This window comes from Hyaena hyaena, unplaced genomic scaffold (assembly GCF_003009895.1).
Source record: "Hyaena hyaena isolate Hyena2069 unplaced genomic scaffold, ASM300989v1 scaffold_185, whole genome shotgun sequence".
Lineage (NCBI taxonomy): Eukaryota > Metazoa > Chordata > Mammalia > Carnivora > Hyaenidae > Hyaena > Hyaena hyaena.
The window spans coordinates 1,183,707-1,201,111 of NW_024080816.1; the positions used below are offsets into that span (position 1 = coordinate 1,183,707).

The window sequence follows — 17,405 nt, forward strand, 5'->3', positions numbered from 1 at the left end:
AAATAAAAAAAAAACATTAAAAAAAAAAAAAAAAAAACAAATTCAAAAAATCAAAGTCATACCACGCATCTTTTCCAACCACAATGCTATGAAATCAGAAAACACCCCTAAGTAAAAAATCTGGAAAGGGGAGTCTGGGTGGCTCAGTTGGTTAAACATACAACTTTGGCTCAAGTCATGATCTCAAGGTTTGTGAGTTCCAGCTTCACACTGGGCTCTGTGCTGACAGCTCAGCACCTGGAGCCTGCTTCAGATTCTGTGTCTCCCTCTCTCTCTACCCTCCCTTGCTGATGCTCTCTCTATCTCTCAAAAATAAATAAAATTTTTTAAAAAATTAAAAAACAAAACAAAACCAAGAACATCAAAGAATAGCAAAATCCATTCTCTTCCATAGAATAGAGCTGTAACTGAGGAACAGATTGCTCAGCCTGGATCTACATTTTTCAAACCTCCAGAATCTTGGGGTGGCCAATTTGGCTAGTTTCTCTCAATCAAGCGTGAGTACAAATGACATTTGCCACTTCTAAGTCATGCGATTGTATCTATCAGGCAGCTTAGCCTAGGCATATAACAGTATTTATCTATCTTAGAATCCAATTTGATTGGAGTTGATTGATTCTGAGTTTTTTGGTATTCAGGCAGAATATACAACCTTTTTTCCCCAGAGCAAACAGACTAAAGTATTATTTCTAAAATTTTATCATTATAGTATCAATTATATTTTCTATAAGGAAAACACAACATTGGAGAATGTTCAAACTTATATGTCACAAAGGAATGTATATTCCATTTTAGAAAGATATTATACAGATATAGAGAACATAAAAATAAGTGGATCTTTTATCTAAGTTAACTTCCACTTAAAGTTTTTGATAAAACAGCTTTATATCAATAACCAGACTTAGACCAAAGTTCTCATAAAACTTTAATCGACTAGTAAGGAAAATAGAGTCAAAAGTCAAAGCGTATAGTTTCTAAAAAGAGCCTCCATTTACCATAGAAGAATTACAGGCAATTTAGCCCATAAGAAACAACTGGGTATAAAATGAGTTTAAATATCTTATTACAATATAGGCCATTCTTACACTAAATTTCTTTCTCCTTCATTTTCAAGATGTGTATACTTTGAAAATGATTCTGGGAAGCACTGATTACATGGATTTTTGCAGTGATAATATACTAATTATACAATTATATATATATATACATATATATAATAAAATTATATATATGTAATTGTATAATTAACTGATGATATGTAAAACATAAGAAAGCATGGTTTTTCAAAAGATCAAATGGAAGCATTCCAGTTATTTGTTGACCCTTTCTATAAATGAAACCATCTGAAAATTTACAAGTTTTAATGATACTGCTTAATAATACAATGATAACAGATAATAATAAAAGGTGAAAATTTAATAAAACACTGAATAATTACTAGTTACTATAAAACCATAACACTGTCTTAAGAGTTTTAATGCATAAATGACATAGCCCATTAATTCAGAAAATAACAGGCTATAAGCAAATTACAATAGTGAAGAATAATCTGGCCATAGTAGTTTCAAAATAGTAATGGTTTGACATAAGCCTGATATTCTTAATGAAAATGAATATTATTGCAGAAAAAAATTAAAAGTAATAGTAAATATCTACTACCTGAAACAATATACTTACTTTTAGTATTTTCTGTTACACCTACCTGTTCCAATTCATGTATTTTAGCATCCTTCACTTGCAGAATTTCTAAAACTTTTCTGTCTTTAGCTTCAGATTTCTGTTTTTCTCTAGAAAGAAAAATAAGGGAAAGTGTATTAGTTATAATTGGTAGCTAATCCTTTAAATTTTCACATCCTGAAAATGAGTATCACTTTAAAATATAGAAAATTAAATCATCTGGGGTTGACAGTCCTTTCAGAATTAATCAGAAACCATATGGCAAGTGACAACAACGTACAACGTACAAACTGCTGACAACTAGGACAACTTCATACTGAAAGAACCGTTTCGTTTCCAGATTTAGATCTATTAAAAAAAATACTTAAAACACGTTTAATCCTGATCACAATAACCACTCTAACATCAACTAAAAAAAAAATAAGACAATATGTTCTTTTTTTAATGTTTATTTATTTTTGAAAGAGAGAGAGGATGCAAGTCGGGGAGGGGCAGAGAGAGGGAGAGGTAGAATTCCAAGCAGGTTCTGCACTGACTGCAGAGTCTCATGCAGGGTTCAGACTCACAAACTGCAAGACCATGGCCTGAGCAGAGATCAGAGCTTAACCAGCTGAGCCACCCAGGCACCCCAAAGTTAACATGTTCTTAACATAAACACTTTATACACACAATTAAATTAAGAATAGAATATCATATTTTAAGTGAAAGACTTAAAAGTGAACTAGAGACTTATTAATAACAGGATAAAAATTTATTGGACACTTATTTATATTTTTAAAAAACTTTAGGGGCGCTGGGTGGCTGAGTCAGTTGAGCGTCTGGCTTTGGCTCAGGTCATGATCTCACCGTTCATGGGTTCAAGCCCCGCGTTGGGCTCCGTGCTGACAGCTAGCTCAGAGCCTAGAGCCTGCTTCAGATTCTGTATCTCCCACTCACTCTGACCCTCCTCTGCTCATGCTCGCTCTCTCTCTCTCTCTTTCTCTCTCTCTGAAATTAAAAAAAAATTTTTTTTTAATTTTAAATAAGTTTTTAATAAAACTTTAAAAATAGGTCAAATAAATAGAAATCTACACCTAAATCACTCAGGAGTGACAAAATATACAGGAAAGAAAGAAGAAAAGAACCCTCACCTGGGAAACAGTGAAATGAAGGGAAGGGCCTTAAGAAAGCACAAAGGATTATCAGAAAGAAGAGACACCAATCAGAAAAGCACACCACTGGCTGTAAGAAATAAATGCAGATGATATACTAGTACACTTAAAAATATTTAAATTAGACTTCCAATAACCTAGCATTGTAAGTTCACACTTTGAGGCAATTCTCTGTTCTCTAAATTGATACTATTAATAGAAAAACATAAAGGAAAAAATTAAGGAAACACAACCACATCTCTCAGAATTGCAAACTAAACAGAAATACAAGGTTATAAAAAAGGATGAAGATGCTGTGTACTGTCCAGACCCAGATGCAGGCTAAGGTGAAAAAGAGCTCAGCTCCTGAGGGTAACTGCGAATGAAAGTGCCTAGCCTAATATACAGAAGCATAGCTAGGCTCATTGTTTGAAACCAGAGACTAGGGTGAGGCCCCCAACTCCTGAAAGGAGTCTGGAAAAAATCCTTCCCCACCTTTTCCTGGAACTAAGGCTTATATGAAAGTTTAGAAAGGCAAAAGTTTATAGATAGCATCCCAATCAGGCACTGAGCCAAAACACTCCACAGCCAACGTACTAAATTTAACAAATCCTCTGTGTCACTGTTGGCTAAGAGCCCCACACTACCAAAATAAAACCTATTTCAGGATGGAATGAGGGTGACAATTTAGTGGCAAACACATTTCTAGAGAAAAAAGGCATTAGACAAAGCGGGGTAGTGGAGGGAAAAAAAAGAGAACAGTAACATCAACCCTCGTACTCATGGTTTGACCACAAATATAAAATGCAAGAAGAAAACACACACTCTATAAACACATACAACACATTCACACACTAACTTAATAATTTAAAGAAGCAATCACTATGGACAAAATTAAAATAACAGAAAACACTGAAAAAGACTTTAAAAGGGGCGCCTGGGTGGCTCAGTCATTTAAGCATCCAACTCCTGGTTTCAGCTCAGGTCATGATCTCACAGTTTTGTGAGTTCAAGCCCACAAGTGAACCAGCACAGAGCCTGCTTGGGATTCTCTCTCTCCCCTTCACTCTGCCCCTCCCCCACTCAAGCTGTCTCTCTCTCTCTCTCTCTCTCTCTCTCTCAAAAATAAAAAAAGAAAAAGAAAATAAAAGACTTTAAAATAAGGATCCCTTATGACCTAAAAGAATGACTAAAATTAAAAACAAAACCAAAAAACAAATCTTTAAAAATCTACTGAAAACCTTAAAAATACAATTATAATCACTGAATCAAAACACAATTCAATGGGTTTAACTGAAAATTTGATGTAAAAAGAGAGTAAGTGAAATGGATGATAACAATGAGAAATTCATCCAGAACACTGAATAGAGAAATGATATTAAAAATACGAAAACACAGTTAAGACACATAAGTCTCACTTGAAACTTCCAACATATGCCTAAAGAGCTCCAGAAGTAAATAAAAATGGGATGAAAAATAAAGCAGTTTATTTTTAGGAGGTAACTGCCAAAAATGTTTTAGGATTGAATAGAATCCTCAGATTGAAAGAATACCTATAAGAATAAATACCTAAAAAACATACACTCATCTATACATTAATCCATCATTCATTTAATAAGTATTTGTTGAACACTTATTACACGCTTGGCCTCATTCTAGGGAATAGAGAATTGCCTTAAACAAAATAAACCAAGTGCTATCTTGATGGAATTAACATTCTAGCTCACAGGTACTGAAAATAAATGATATGTAAGTGATACATAAGTGAAGTGACATATAAGAGATATATTAGTTGGTATGCCAACTGGCTATGTGTATATGAACAATAAACTAAGGTAATGCAGAAAGGTGCAGTAAAATGGGAACACAGAGGATAATTTTGAGTAGAGAAATAATATAATACAAATTAATATCTCACAAGTATCATAATGGCTCCTGGACTGAGGGCAGACTCTAGAAATCAAAAGTAGAAGCAGAAAGAACAGTTAGGAGGCAAATAAAGATGAACTGGACAAGATAGGTAAAGGTAACAGGATTTCTTGATCCAACAGATATGAGATTTAAAGGAAGGGAGAAGTCAAGAATGTTTCCAAGGCTTTTGTCTGAATAACCGGAAGGATGGAGTAGACATGATCTGAGATCCTGACGAAGAGAGTTAAGGGACATTAGAATTTTAGATTTGGACAGAGGTGGCTCAGTCAGTTAAGCCTCTGACTTCAGTTCAGTTCACAATTTCAAGGTCCACAAGTTCAAGCCCCACACCAGGCTCTGTGTTGACAGCTCAAAGCCTGGAGCCTGCTTCGGATTCTATGTCTCCCTCTCTCTCTCTGCCCCTCCCCAGCTCGCCCTCTGTCTGTCTGTCTGTCTGTCTCTCTCCCTCAAAAATAGACACTAAAAAAAAAAATTTTTTTATTTGGACATGTTAAATGTGAGATGTTTAATCAATATCCAAGATGTGGTTTCATAAACAAGCCTGGAATTAAATAGTCAAGACTAAAGATAAAACTTTAGGCATCATCCAAGTATTTTTAAAACCCTAAGAGTAGATGAAATTGCCTAAGGAGTGATTTTGGATAGAAAAGTCTAAGAATTGGGGGGCGCCTGGGTGGCTCAGTCGGTTAAGCATCCTGCTTCAGCTCAGGTCATGATCTCGCAGTTTGTGGGTTGGAGCCCCGCGTCGGGTTCTGTGCTGTCAGCTAGGTCAGAGCCTGGAGCCTGTCTTCGGATTCTGTGTCTCCCTCTCTTTCTGTCCCTCTCCTGTGCACGCTGTCTCTCTCTCTCTCTCAAAAATAAATAGAAAACATTAAAAAAAAGAAAGAAAGAAAAGTCTGAGAATTGGGTCCTGACGCACTCCACGTTTAGAGGATAGTAAGGTGAGGAAAAACAGCCAATGATTCCCCAAAGGATAAACAGTCATGTAAAAGGAGAATCAAGGGAGAAAGCTAAGTGAATAAGTTATTTCTAGAAGAAAGGGATCAACCTTGACAAATGCTATAAACATGCTAAAGAAGACAGAGACTGAAAACTGGACTGCTGGGATTTAGCAATATTGTAGTCACTGATGATTTTGACAAGAGCTGTTTTAGGAGAATGGTGGATATACCAGCCTAATTGGAGTGAGAGAAAGAAAAAAAATAGAGTTAGGAAAAACTGCTCTTCAGATAAATTTTGCTGTAAAAAGAAGCAGAGAAATGGAGCAGTATTTCAAAAGAAATGTGAGATCAAAAGAGATTTTTTTTCAAAAGACAGAAGATAAAATTGCACGCGAGTATGTTGACAGGAATGATCCAGGACAGTGAGCGATACGGATGATGCAAGAGAGAGAAGAGAGAACTGCAGAGTGACATCCTTGGATCCTTAAGGCTTTAGTGTACACAGTTGTTTGTGTTTTTTTTTTAACTTAGATGACAGTATAAACAGTTCTTCCAGTGAAATAAAAGGAGGAAATACGGGTACAGATCCAGATATGTCAGTAGATGTGGTTATGGGAAGGAGTAAAAGCTCTCTTCAAAAAGCTTCTATTTATTCAGAGGTGTAGAAATCAAGGGGATTGTCAGGAGTTTAGCTAAAGCGACTCTATGCCTTGGCATCCACTTGCTTTGGCCAAGCAGCCTGAAGCAAGTTCATGTAAATGCCTTAGAGAGCAGCTCACAGAGTCACAAGTAAATTAAAGTTCTTGATTAGGCTTCCCCAACAGCCCGTGATCAACAATCTCCCCTGCCTCCTAACGCCTTTCCTTTATGTGTCCCTTACATAAGATCCCCTCACAGAGCTGACCAAAACCTAGCTCTTTTGATTTGACCAATCCCACATTAGCCTGGAAATCCCAAACTACTTTACACACAAACCCTCATAAAGGCATGTGCACCAGGTCCTCTCTGTCTGTCTCCATACTGTGCCTTGACTTCCCCAAGCGGCCCCTCGAGACATGCAGGGGACTTTCATTAGGACCTGTGAGCAATAAACTTCTCTATTTCAATTTTTCTTATGGTCTGTTGTTGAACCATGGCTCACCATTCAGCACCCTGTGTTCCACTTAACATTAATTTGACAAATTCATAACAGTTATTCATCAACTGAAAGTGAGAAGGGGAAACAAAGTGTTATAAGTTGACAAGAGAGTAAGCACCAAATAGTCTTCTAGGAGACTGGGATGGTAAGTGAGCCAGAAAAAAAAAAGGATATCTACTAGTCAGTACTAAAGACCATGGAGGTCAGTGGTCATAAATTCACATATGACAAGTCACCATGGCTGAGAAGTTTTCTCTAGCCAGATTCAGCCCTCTGAATATAGGCACACAGTAGGTAGAGAATTGGAATAAATCACACCTAAAATTTTACAAACATATGTATTATTTTTACTGTTTGTACTTTATTCTGCTTTATAATTTTATTTTCCACTACCAAGTATTGATAGCATATCTAATGCATCATCACAGTCTATTGTCTTCAACTGGGCTCTCATTATATTTATTTTTATTTTATTAATAATGAAATTCAACATACTTTCATCAAATGAAATGGTTTTTTCCCCTAATTTTCCAGTGCTGGTCAATATAACTGCCATTTATACTTTAATGTTCTTGATTTATAAAACTATTTTATATATTAAAAATATATCCTCTTTATCACTGTATTGTACACCTGAAACTAATATAACACTATATGTTACCTATACTGAAATTAAAATTAAAACCCTAATAAAAAAAAGAAATCCTTTGCCTTTCATTTGTCCCAAATATATAATCTCAAATTATCACTTGAATTTAATGTTATAAAATCATGAGTAAAGCAAAACAGTACTACATCAAATCAAGGTATATGCATCAGTGGAAGAACGGCTTTGAATCTCAAAGGGAAGAGCTTGATTGAGTTTACTCAAGGACAAAGACCCAGGATGTAATAGCCAAGACATTACTTACAGTCAGAAACTCCTCCTGTAAGTTGTTTTCTGAATATGCTATGAGTCTAATATTAAATTCCCATGAATTAGTTTAACTTCCAGGGACAGTCTTTCTAATTCACTCTTTTGTAGTAAGCCTAAAATCCCCACCAGTGTCCAAATACATTCTGGTGGTCCTTTTTATGAGATAGGGATAAAAACAGACCATACACCACAAAACTCAAACAAAAGCATTACTGCAGCTTGGTACCAGAGTGATTATCTCCTATTATGTACACAGGTATGTACATAAACTCACTCAGTCTAACCCAATAGTTCTCATACTGTGAGTTACCAGAGAAGTGGGATTAGCATCACCCAAGAACTTACTAGAAATGCACTATCTTCCACCCTTTCTAAGTGCAGAAACTCTAGGGTAGGGCCCAGCAATCTGTGTTTAACCATAACAAGGTGCTATGGACTGACTGTTTCATATTCATTGCTGAAGTCCTAATCCCCAATGTGCTAGTTTTTATACGTGGGGCCTTTGAGAAGTCATGAGGATGGAGCCCTCATGAATGGATTAGTGATCTACATGAAGAAGATGATCTCCCTTCGCATCATGTGAAAACATATCAAGAAGGCAGCCTCCTGCAAGAGGGCTCTCACAAGGAATGGAATCAGCAAGTCACCTTGATATTGGACTTCCTAACCTCCAGAAATACAAGAAATAAATGTTTGGCTTTTTAGCCACCTAGTCTATGATAATCTGTTATAACATCCTGAACTAAGACATAAAGCCTCAAGTGATGCTGATACACACTAAACACTGAGAGTCACTGAAATAACAATAACTAATTAAGCTGAGGAATATAATACTGAAAATATAGATCATAAATGATATATAAACTTCATGTCAAACATAAACTTCAAAAATATACTTCAACGATGTATTTTAAACCAAAAACCTTCAAAATTGGCTATGATGTTATAGTTTTGAGATGGAAAAAACAAGCATAATTCAAAACCTATACAGAGATTTGTCCAGCAGCTCCTCCTGGTGGCACATGATCTTTTCTTTAACAGGAAAATGTTCCCAAGAGAAAACAGCACTACAAATATGAATACAATTACTTTTTACTTAAAATAATACAAGGTAAAAAAAGCTGTTTCAAATTTAAAACACCACCAACATACCTGGTCAATTCAATTATAAATATATTCTCTGTATTTATAGACATTTAAAAAAAGATCCTAAAAAAAAGGATACTGTCAAGAAGTTGATGATGATCAATGACTGAGACAAACTCCTGTTTAGCTAATTAGAACCACTGATGTGCAATAATGATGTGAGCTAAGAATATTTGCAGACTTCTTTAGGATGAAAAATGAAGTGAAGAGATGCTGTCAAATGTGTACAAGTTTAAAGCTCCAATCACTTTTCCCAAGAGTACTACCCATTTAAACATTTAACATCGCTGGTACTTAGCCACATGAATTACCACAGTAACTTTTTGCCATTTTTCTAAACTCAAAATCTGAGAAATTATTCTAAATCATTAGAAAACAAAATTTTATTGTGTTATAGATCATGCCATATATTATACAATATGACAGGATCATATTTTCTGGGTTTGAGCCCATTTTTAATGAGATGTCAAAAATGAAATATTAGAGTCTAAAAGAAACATTTAACTATAAATGAGGCAATGATATTGGTCTGATTTAGAAAACAAAGAAAATAAAAAAGCATTGATTATTCTTAATTAACAGATAACAATAATGCGCAAAATAAACCTAGTTGGAAGAACGTTTTCTTTCATTTGAACACAAAATCTATTAAAATGTGGATTTTATACTTATTAATGACTTTCCATTAAAATGTTTTCTCACTTTCTGATAAACATTAAGATTCTAAAACAGGAAGACTGATAAAACTGGAAGTATAGGGAAATGAGAATTATATCATTATCAAATTGTCTATCCTTTTATTCATGAACTATTTTGTAACTATTTTTCTACTTTGAATATGCATAATAAACTACTAAAATGGTATCTATGAATAATATAATGAGAAAACTTAAAAAAAGCAAAACTTAACAAAAATAGTTTTTCAAATGTTTGCTCCACAGTAAAAATAGCTATTGAAAAAACCCGCTAATATTCTTAATAAAAATACATTATTATATCAACAGATCTCCAAACCTTTGGTATAAAGTATTTTAAAAGTTCAAGTATACTTAAAATATCTAATTTTCTTTAAGATCAGAGCTTAATTTTTATTACATATTCCAGAATTTCTAACTATATTTTATACTTCAATATAAAAAAAATATATTTAAACTGTATATGAAAGCCGAAACTTGTGATGGAAGATTCAGCCTGACACATGAAAAATGATTGATCTTCTTTTTCTTGTTCAATCAGGTAGTTCCAAACTAGAATAAAGAATAGAATTAGGCTATAGCATCTTAATCTGAATTTGTTAAATTATGGTGGACTGATGAACTCTGGAAACAAAGAAGCAATAATTTACTAGAACATAACAGCTTAGATTTAATATATTACTAAAAAATATATTTATTTCAGACATCCTTATTCATTCAACATCATTTCTAATACAAAGTTGAAACTCAAAACCTTTTCTGTTTTACAGTTAAAAATTAAATGACTTTATTTGGTTCCTGATTTCCTGCTTCTTCTTTTAACTACATGTCCAGTTACTTCTACATAGACACTCCCCATTTATTACCTAAAATATCCAGAAAAGAGTTGGAAAAGATTGTGTTATATGTCTTTAATAACTGTGCAAATATTTTTCACCCAGAATCTAGAAGTCTTTTAGTGTTCAAAAATATCAGCACTTCAGAACAGACTGTTTTAACATCTGCACATCACCCGGGTTGCCCCCAAGGATTTTTAAATGATGCCTGCCTGTGCTGAATAAAGTGCTAACTTGCACCTTGCATTTCAAACTGTGTCCTGAGCAGCCATCCAGTTGGTACAACACCAGCTGAATTCCCACAGGCCACTGTTCACTCAGGCTTGACTGCAATTATCATGTCAATATTTTGTGCTCCGATATGCAGATATGCACACATGCAAGCTGCATAATACTTCCTTCTCCATGGAATGTTGACTTACATTCAATGTTCTGGGAATTTTTAATGAAACCAGAAATAAACTTACATCAAATACAGACTATCACAATTATTTTGCCTTAAAAATGATATTTCTGTGCTACCTTCTGTCATCCATATAAAGGCTAAATTTTTCAAGTAACTATGCTTCAGTAAAATTTCATAATTCTTTAATGTAAAGGTCTTCATAAAGGTTAAAAGACTATTTGACAAGCTTCTTGCAAATGTGTTTTTCCATACTTATTATTCATTCTTTCACTTTAAAAAGTACAGTGGTCCCAATTAAACACCTTAGATTAGTCAAAGGTAGCTTTGACTATCTTCCCATCCATCCATATCTCAGCCCAGGCATTCATGGCCGCTGCACCAGGAAAAGTACTCAGCAAAGTATATTTATGCCCTGTTTGGAGCTGCCTAGCAGCACTGCTGCCAGATGGAATAATTCTGGCAGCTACACTTCTGGGGTCTCCAACCAGCCATGCTACTTCCATGCTCCAAAATGCAACCCTTTTGCAGGCTGTGTTTGCTTAATGCACATGGGACAGTGTACAACCATATAGCAGCTGTGCAACCCATGTGTTTAAGAGTGGAATGGAGCAGGAGGGAGGTGTTCCCAGTGGTGAGAGTATATAATATAAGCTTATAACAACAGCCTGATTATTAAGCATCCAAACTTCAACTGTAAACATAAATATGAGATCATCTCTCATCCTTTATGAGGTTAAATCTTTAAATACACGTTATTTCGAGAATATGGTATGCAAGAATACTAAATATCATCTTGCCTTTTTTTATTCCTCTTATGGTTCCCATTTTCCAGGACTGAGTTTTTATTTATGGACTAGAGACAGAGAGAAAGAGAGGAGACAAAGGGGGAGAGAGAGAGACAGAGACAGAGAGAGAACAGTGAAAATGGGAGAATGAGTAAAGGAAAAAAGTATTGAGGAGCCCATCGAATAGAAAAAATAAATGTTAAAAAGAAAGCAAAACATGTCTCTAAGATTTATACAAAGATTAAGTGTTTAGAAGTAAAAAAGAAAAAGAGGAAAATAAAGCAATGTCTGTAGAGGTTTCATTTGAAAGTTATATATGAACAAGTAAAAAAATTACAATTGGTAAACTATGAGCATCTTCAATTTGAGACAGATATATTTCTGAATTTGAGTATTCAAATTCAAGTACACAACACATTTTTTAAGGATAAGCCAATTCCAAATAAGCTCTAATATTAAAAAACAATAATAACATCAAAAAGGCTGCAAGTTACTCTCGGAAGCCTATTATTAACAAAACGCGAATTGACTTTGCTCAAGACTATAAAAGCAAACTGAAAAGGAACGTAAACTATAACATGAGATGATGATGATGATATACTTAGAATGTGCAAGGAATTATTATGACTAATACATGTGCATTAACTCAAAATAACTCTATTCTTATTTTCATTTTACAGAAGAGAAAACTAAGGCATATAAAAGTGAATATTTTGCTTCAAATCACACAACAAACCCTGTGGGAGAGCCAAAATTCTAAACCATGTAGCCCTGTCTCCACAGCCATGTTCTTAACCACTAGTCATTACAAATAACTACAGTTCAATATTAAGCAAGTTCCAGCAAAAGACGTACAAATTTTTTCCTACATCGTTAAAACTGTTAAATATTGGGTTTCTTATTTTTACATCCATAAAGATATAACAATATTCACCTTTCTAGCTTAGATTCTTTTAGAATGTCAGCATTGCCGGTAAAGTGGTTTCAAAATTTAGATATCTCAATCTCATCATTAACCTGGACAAATAACAATCTCACAGAGTTCACAGGTGAAATATAGCTCACAAATCTTTTTTTTTTTCTTTCACAGTTTATTGTCAAGTTGGTTTCCATATAACACCCAGTGCTCATCTCAACAAGTGCCCTCCTCCAGGCCCATCAGCCCCCTTCCCCTAACCCCACCCCCATCAGCCCTCAGTTTGTTCTCAGTATCACAAATCTCTTTAAACAACTGAATCTACAACTCAGTGAAGGAAATATTCTTACAATTAAGTCTTTGCTCTATACTTCTCAATGATTAAAATTAAATATGGCACTCCTCACATGTCCCCCGATCAAAATTTTGAGTACTTGAGAAGAACTGCTTAAGGATCAATGCCACTTTTGGGTACTGATTACTAGATAAAAGTTTAACTAAATGCTTCTCTAATCCTTCAACAAACTCTTTTTAAAATCCTTTTAACAGGTGTGGCAACTGAGTCCTAGAGAGAAAATTTCAATAAGAAAGACATAGATGGGGCGCCTGGGTGGCTTAGTCGGTTAAGCATCCGACTTTCGCTTAGGTCATGATCTCGCGGTTCGTGGGTTCAAGCCCCGCATTGGGCTCTGTGCTGACTGCCAGCTCAGAGCCTGGAGCCTGTTTCAGTCTGTGACTCCCTCTCTCTCTGACCCTCCCCTGCTCACGCTGTCTCTCTCTCTCTCTCTCTCCTAGAAATAAATAAAAAATATTTAAAAAAAAAAAAAAAGACATAGAAATATTTGTCATTTCAATTCTGGCCCATGTGACCTCTAAGTCTGTGTTCCCAACCATCTATGTTTGTCCCCTGCCCCTCCCAAATACCTACACTGAAAATATGATCCCCAAAATGCTAGTGTTTGGAGGTAGGGTATCCAGAGGAATTGGGAGTTAGGGACTTGGTGCCCTGAAAAGGCAATCAAGACACCAGAGTACTCTCTTTCCACCACGTGAGAATACAATAAGTTGGTAGTCTGCAGTGGATTTCACCAGATCCTGGCCATGCTGGCACCTTGATCTCATGCTTCTTGCCTCTAGAACTGTGAGAAATAGATGTCTGATATGGGACCCACCCAGTTCATGGTATTGTGTTGTAGCAGCCTAAACTGAGTCCCTCTTTACCGACTGTCAGTTGTTAAATTCCTAATTTTAAAATTTAATGTTAAATACATCTCTAGAAGTCCTGATTTTATATAAATCTGAAAGAGATTCTCACAGGTAAGAAATAATACTTTTTTTTTTTTTGAGAGAGAGAGACAGACAGAGAGACAAAGTGCGAGCACGGGAGGTAGAGGCAGAGGGAGACACAGAATCTGTGTCAGCACAGAGCCCAAGGTGGGCCTCAAACTCACAAACCAGGAGATCATGGCCTGAGCTGAAGTACGATGCTCAACTGACTGAGCCACCCAGGTGCCCTAAGAAATAATACTTTAATCATGGAAAAATGTAATCTTTTAATTTAACAAATACTATATACCCAACAAATAATAAGGTGGATGGAATAAATACAGGGAAAAAAGCTTGTTTATGCAATGAGGGGAGATCAAGGAAGACATCTCTTAATGTTTACAGTTTTTACCACAACCAACCACCTTCATGGGAAGCACATTGTATTTTCCTCCCCCTGACCCTCTCTCCTCTCACAGTATAAACAGAATATTAAGCACATATTAGGCATTCAAAAAATAATTCTGAATTAAATTAAAAGGATTTATTAAGTACTATCAGGTATGTAAAGTACACCACAATCTATACAAACCTAGAACTTAAAAATTCATAGAAACGTATGGAATTTTTAAGAAGACTTAAAACAATAAAAACATACAATAATTGAACAGTATTTTTTGCAGAGATGGGAAAATATCAAAAAAGGAAGTATAGTCTTCATTGAAAAGTAAAATGAATGTCATATTGCTGGCCAGCTATACCAAATATCTTTCATTTTCAGCAATACTATAGATCAAAATTATGCTTAATCATGGTTATACTCTCCCCCAAATTATTAGTATGACCTTTCAAACAGATCTAGCATCCATTAACTTCTTGCTAAAATCCAATTCCTTGAACTCATCATGAAACATATTCCAATTTTAATCTTGAATTCATCATGACATAAATGGAATAAAATGCTACTAAGTAACATAGTTATTTTATTTCTTAAGGTTTTAAAGCATTATTCTTGGCTTCTTTTCTTTAATCTAATCTACTAATAAATGATCTTAATAAGTGGAGGACCATAAAATAAATTTAGATCACAGTTACTTGTTTTCTTCTTTTTTCTTTGTTAACATTCAGGTGAGAGGTTAATTCTCCATTTGGGTAGTAATTAAAAACAGGGGCTCTGGAACCATACATATTGCCACTCATTAGTTCTGTGCATTTGGGCAAATTATTTAACCTCTCTGTAGTTCATTTCCTTCATCTGTATAATAAGAATAATAATAAGACCGATCTTACAGGACTATTGTAACAATTCAGTCAATACACTGAAAGCACTAAAAACCACATATGGCCCATAGTAAACACTTGATAGATGTAAGCTATTATCACTATGATTGTTTTATGATGTATTAAACTAAAGACACATGGAATTGCAAATAAATCCTTATCATAATATTACACAGATATATTTTCCATATAGTTCAGAATTAACTCCCTTACAATATACATCATTGTGAGAAATTTATTAATTTAATTTTCTTTACACCCATTGTGGGCCACAAACCCACAACCCTGAGATCAAGTCACACACTGTTTTCAGTGAGATAGCCAGGCGTCCCCCAAATATATTACTAAAAATATTTTTGAGTCACAATACTGTCACAATACTGCTTAGCACCGTAGGCAGATATCCTAAAGGAATAGTCATCCTAAAGGAATAATACGGAATAACCCAAATCCATTACAATAATTGATGCTATGAAAAATAATAACAGCACAGATAATTTTGACTATTTTCACTTTGAGTTCTTTTCCCTTATTTATCACCCTTAAAAATTCATCTTTTTCTTTTGTTTATTCACTACACCTTGTACAGTAATAAAGTACTGCATTTTTCTTCCATTTAATACCATGTTTTGTATTTTATTCATTATTTCTTTGTATTACAGATTATTTATAAACACAGTCACAAAACCAATTTATTCAATAATTTTTCTATTAAATCTCTGCAGTAAACACTTTTCCTTCAAGAAAAATGTCAAATATATTATCCCTTTATTTCACTATTACACAACCAGTTTCTTAATAAACCTTGCTAGTCAAAAGTGATCAAAAAGGATTCTCTGTCTCAACATAAATATTAGGACACTAATCATGCCAACATTTCATATAAAAATAGTAATAAACAGGGCCACCTCGGTGGCTCAGTTGGTTAAGCGTCTGACTTCAACTCAGGTCAAGATCTCACAGTTCGGGGGTTTGAGCCCCGCGTCGGGCTCTGTAGTGATGGCTAGCTCAGAGCTGGAGCCTGCTTCAGATTCTGTATCTCCCTCTCTCTCTGACCCTTCCCTGCTCGCTTGCTCTCGCTCTCTCTCTCTCAGAAATAAATAAAACATTAAAAAAATTTTAAAAAACAGTAATGAACATTAGAAGAGAATGAGCTAATTCTATTACCCAGATTGTGTACCAAGGCTCCCAGGGGTGCTGTAACAAACAGACAGGGCACTGTGGGGTATTGCAAATGTCTAAGGTAATCACAGTAATACTTCACATCTATTGGACACCATACAGATTACTAGTTAGAAGTTCAGAGCTTCAATATTAGATTGCACTACATTTCTTTCATGACATCATATCTTTAGGAAGTTGAGTTTTTGACCACTACTGTGATAAAAATCAAGTTGAGAGCTAAAAGCAATGTAAAATAAAAAATAAGGGTAGCAGTATCCAACCTGATTACAAGGTTGGAGAATTTGTCCAGTACCCAAAAGTTTCACATCCTACAGCAAATAATTATGTTAAAGAATAAAATTAAAATATAACTTTTTCATTTTAATTTGTATGTATATTTTAATAACCGATATGATGTTAGGGGATAAATACTTAATCCCAATGAAACTCCTGGGTATTTCTCTTCAACTTGAAGTGCCATGAAAATATTACTGATATACAAAGGTACTATGAACTGAGAACACTGGGGAACCTATGAGTTAATCTTTAAAGAAAACAGATCCATTATTTAAAGGACCAAAGATTATAATGCACGAATAATTATCAATTACAACACTTAGAGTAATAGAGATCTTTGCTAAAAAGTCTCACAACTCCCTGATAGTCGTTCTTAATTGCTATCATTACAATTCTACTCAGTCTCACTCAACTTTAATTTCAGTTCATTGCAGCAGGCTCATACATTCCTCTTAGAGTCTAAAACCTAAGGAGTATAAGAATATAACAACTCAGCTAATGACAAATAAGTTATATACTCTCAAGGTTAAATACAGATATTTTGGCACAACTCTTTAACCATTAAGATCTTATTTCCAGGTACAAACATCATTATGCATATCAGTCAATCAACTTCATTACGGGAGGTCTACCTGATACTATGAATATAATAATAAAATTTGTTAATTTTTTTATACCTAGTACTTTAGTGAAAAATTCAACTTGCCATATGAATAAAATTAAATTCACCAGACAAAAAAAAATTCCTTTGTTTGCATAATTTTGATTTAACATTGCTATTACTATGTTCATACTGATTTATATGAACCCAAAGAAAGACAAATTCCATATGACTTCACCTTTATGTGGAATTTAGGAAACAAAACAAATGAAAAAAGG

General features: G+C 34.6%; 1 protein-coding gene across 1 annotated transcript in view; it reads right to left on the reverse strand.

Moving 5' to 3' along the window:
• The window catches only part of CNTLN (centlein), a 284,907-nt gene that overhangs the window by 211,190 nt on the left and 56,312 nt on the right, over positions 1 to 17,405 (reverse strand). Inside the window, 1 exon segment of the mRNA XM_039240930.1 lies at positions 1,703 to 1,787. Coding sequence (XP_039096861.1) covers positions 1,703 to 1,787 — 85 coding nt within the window.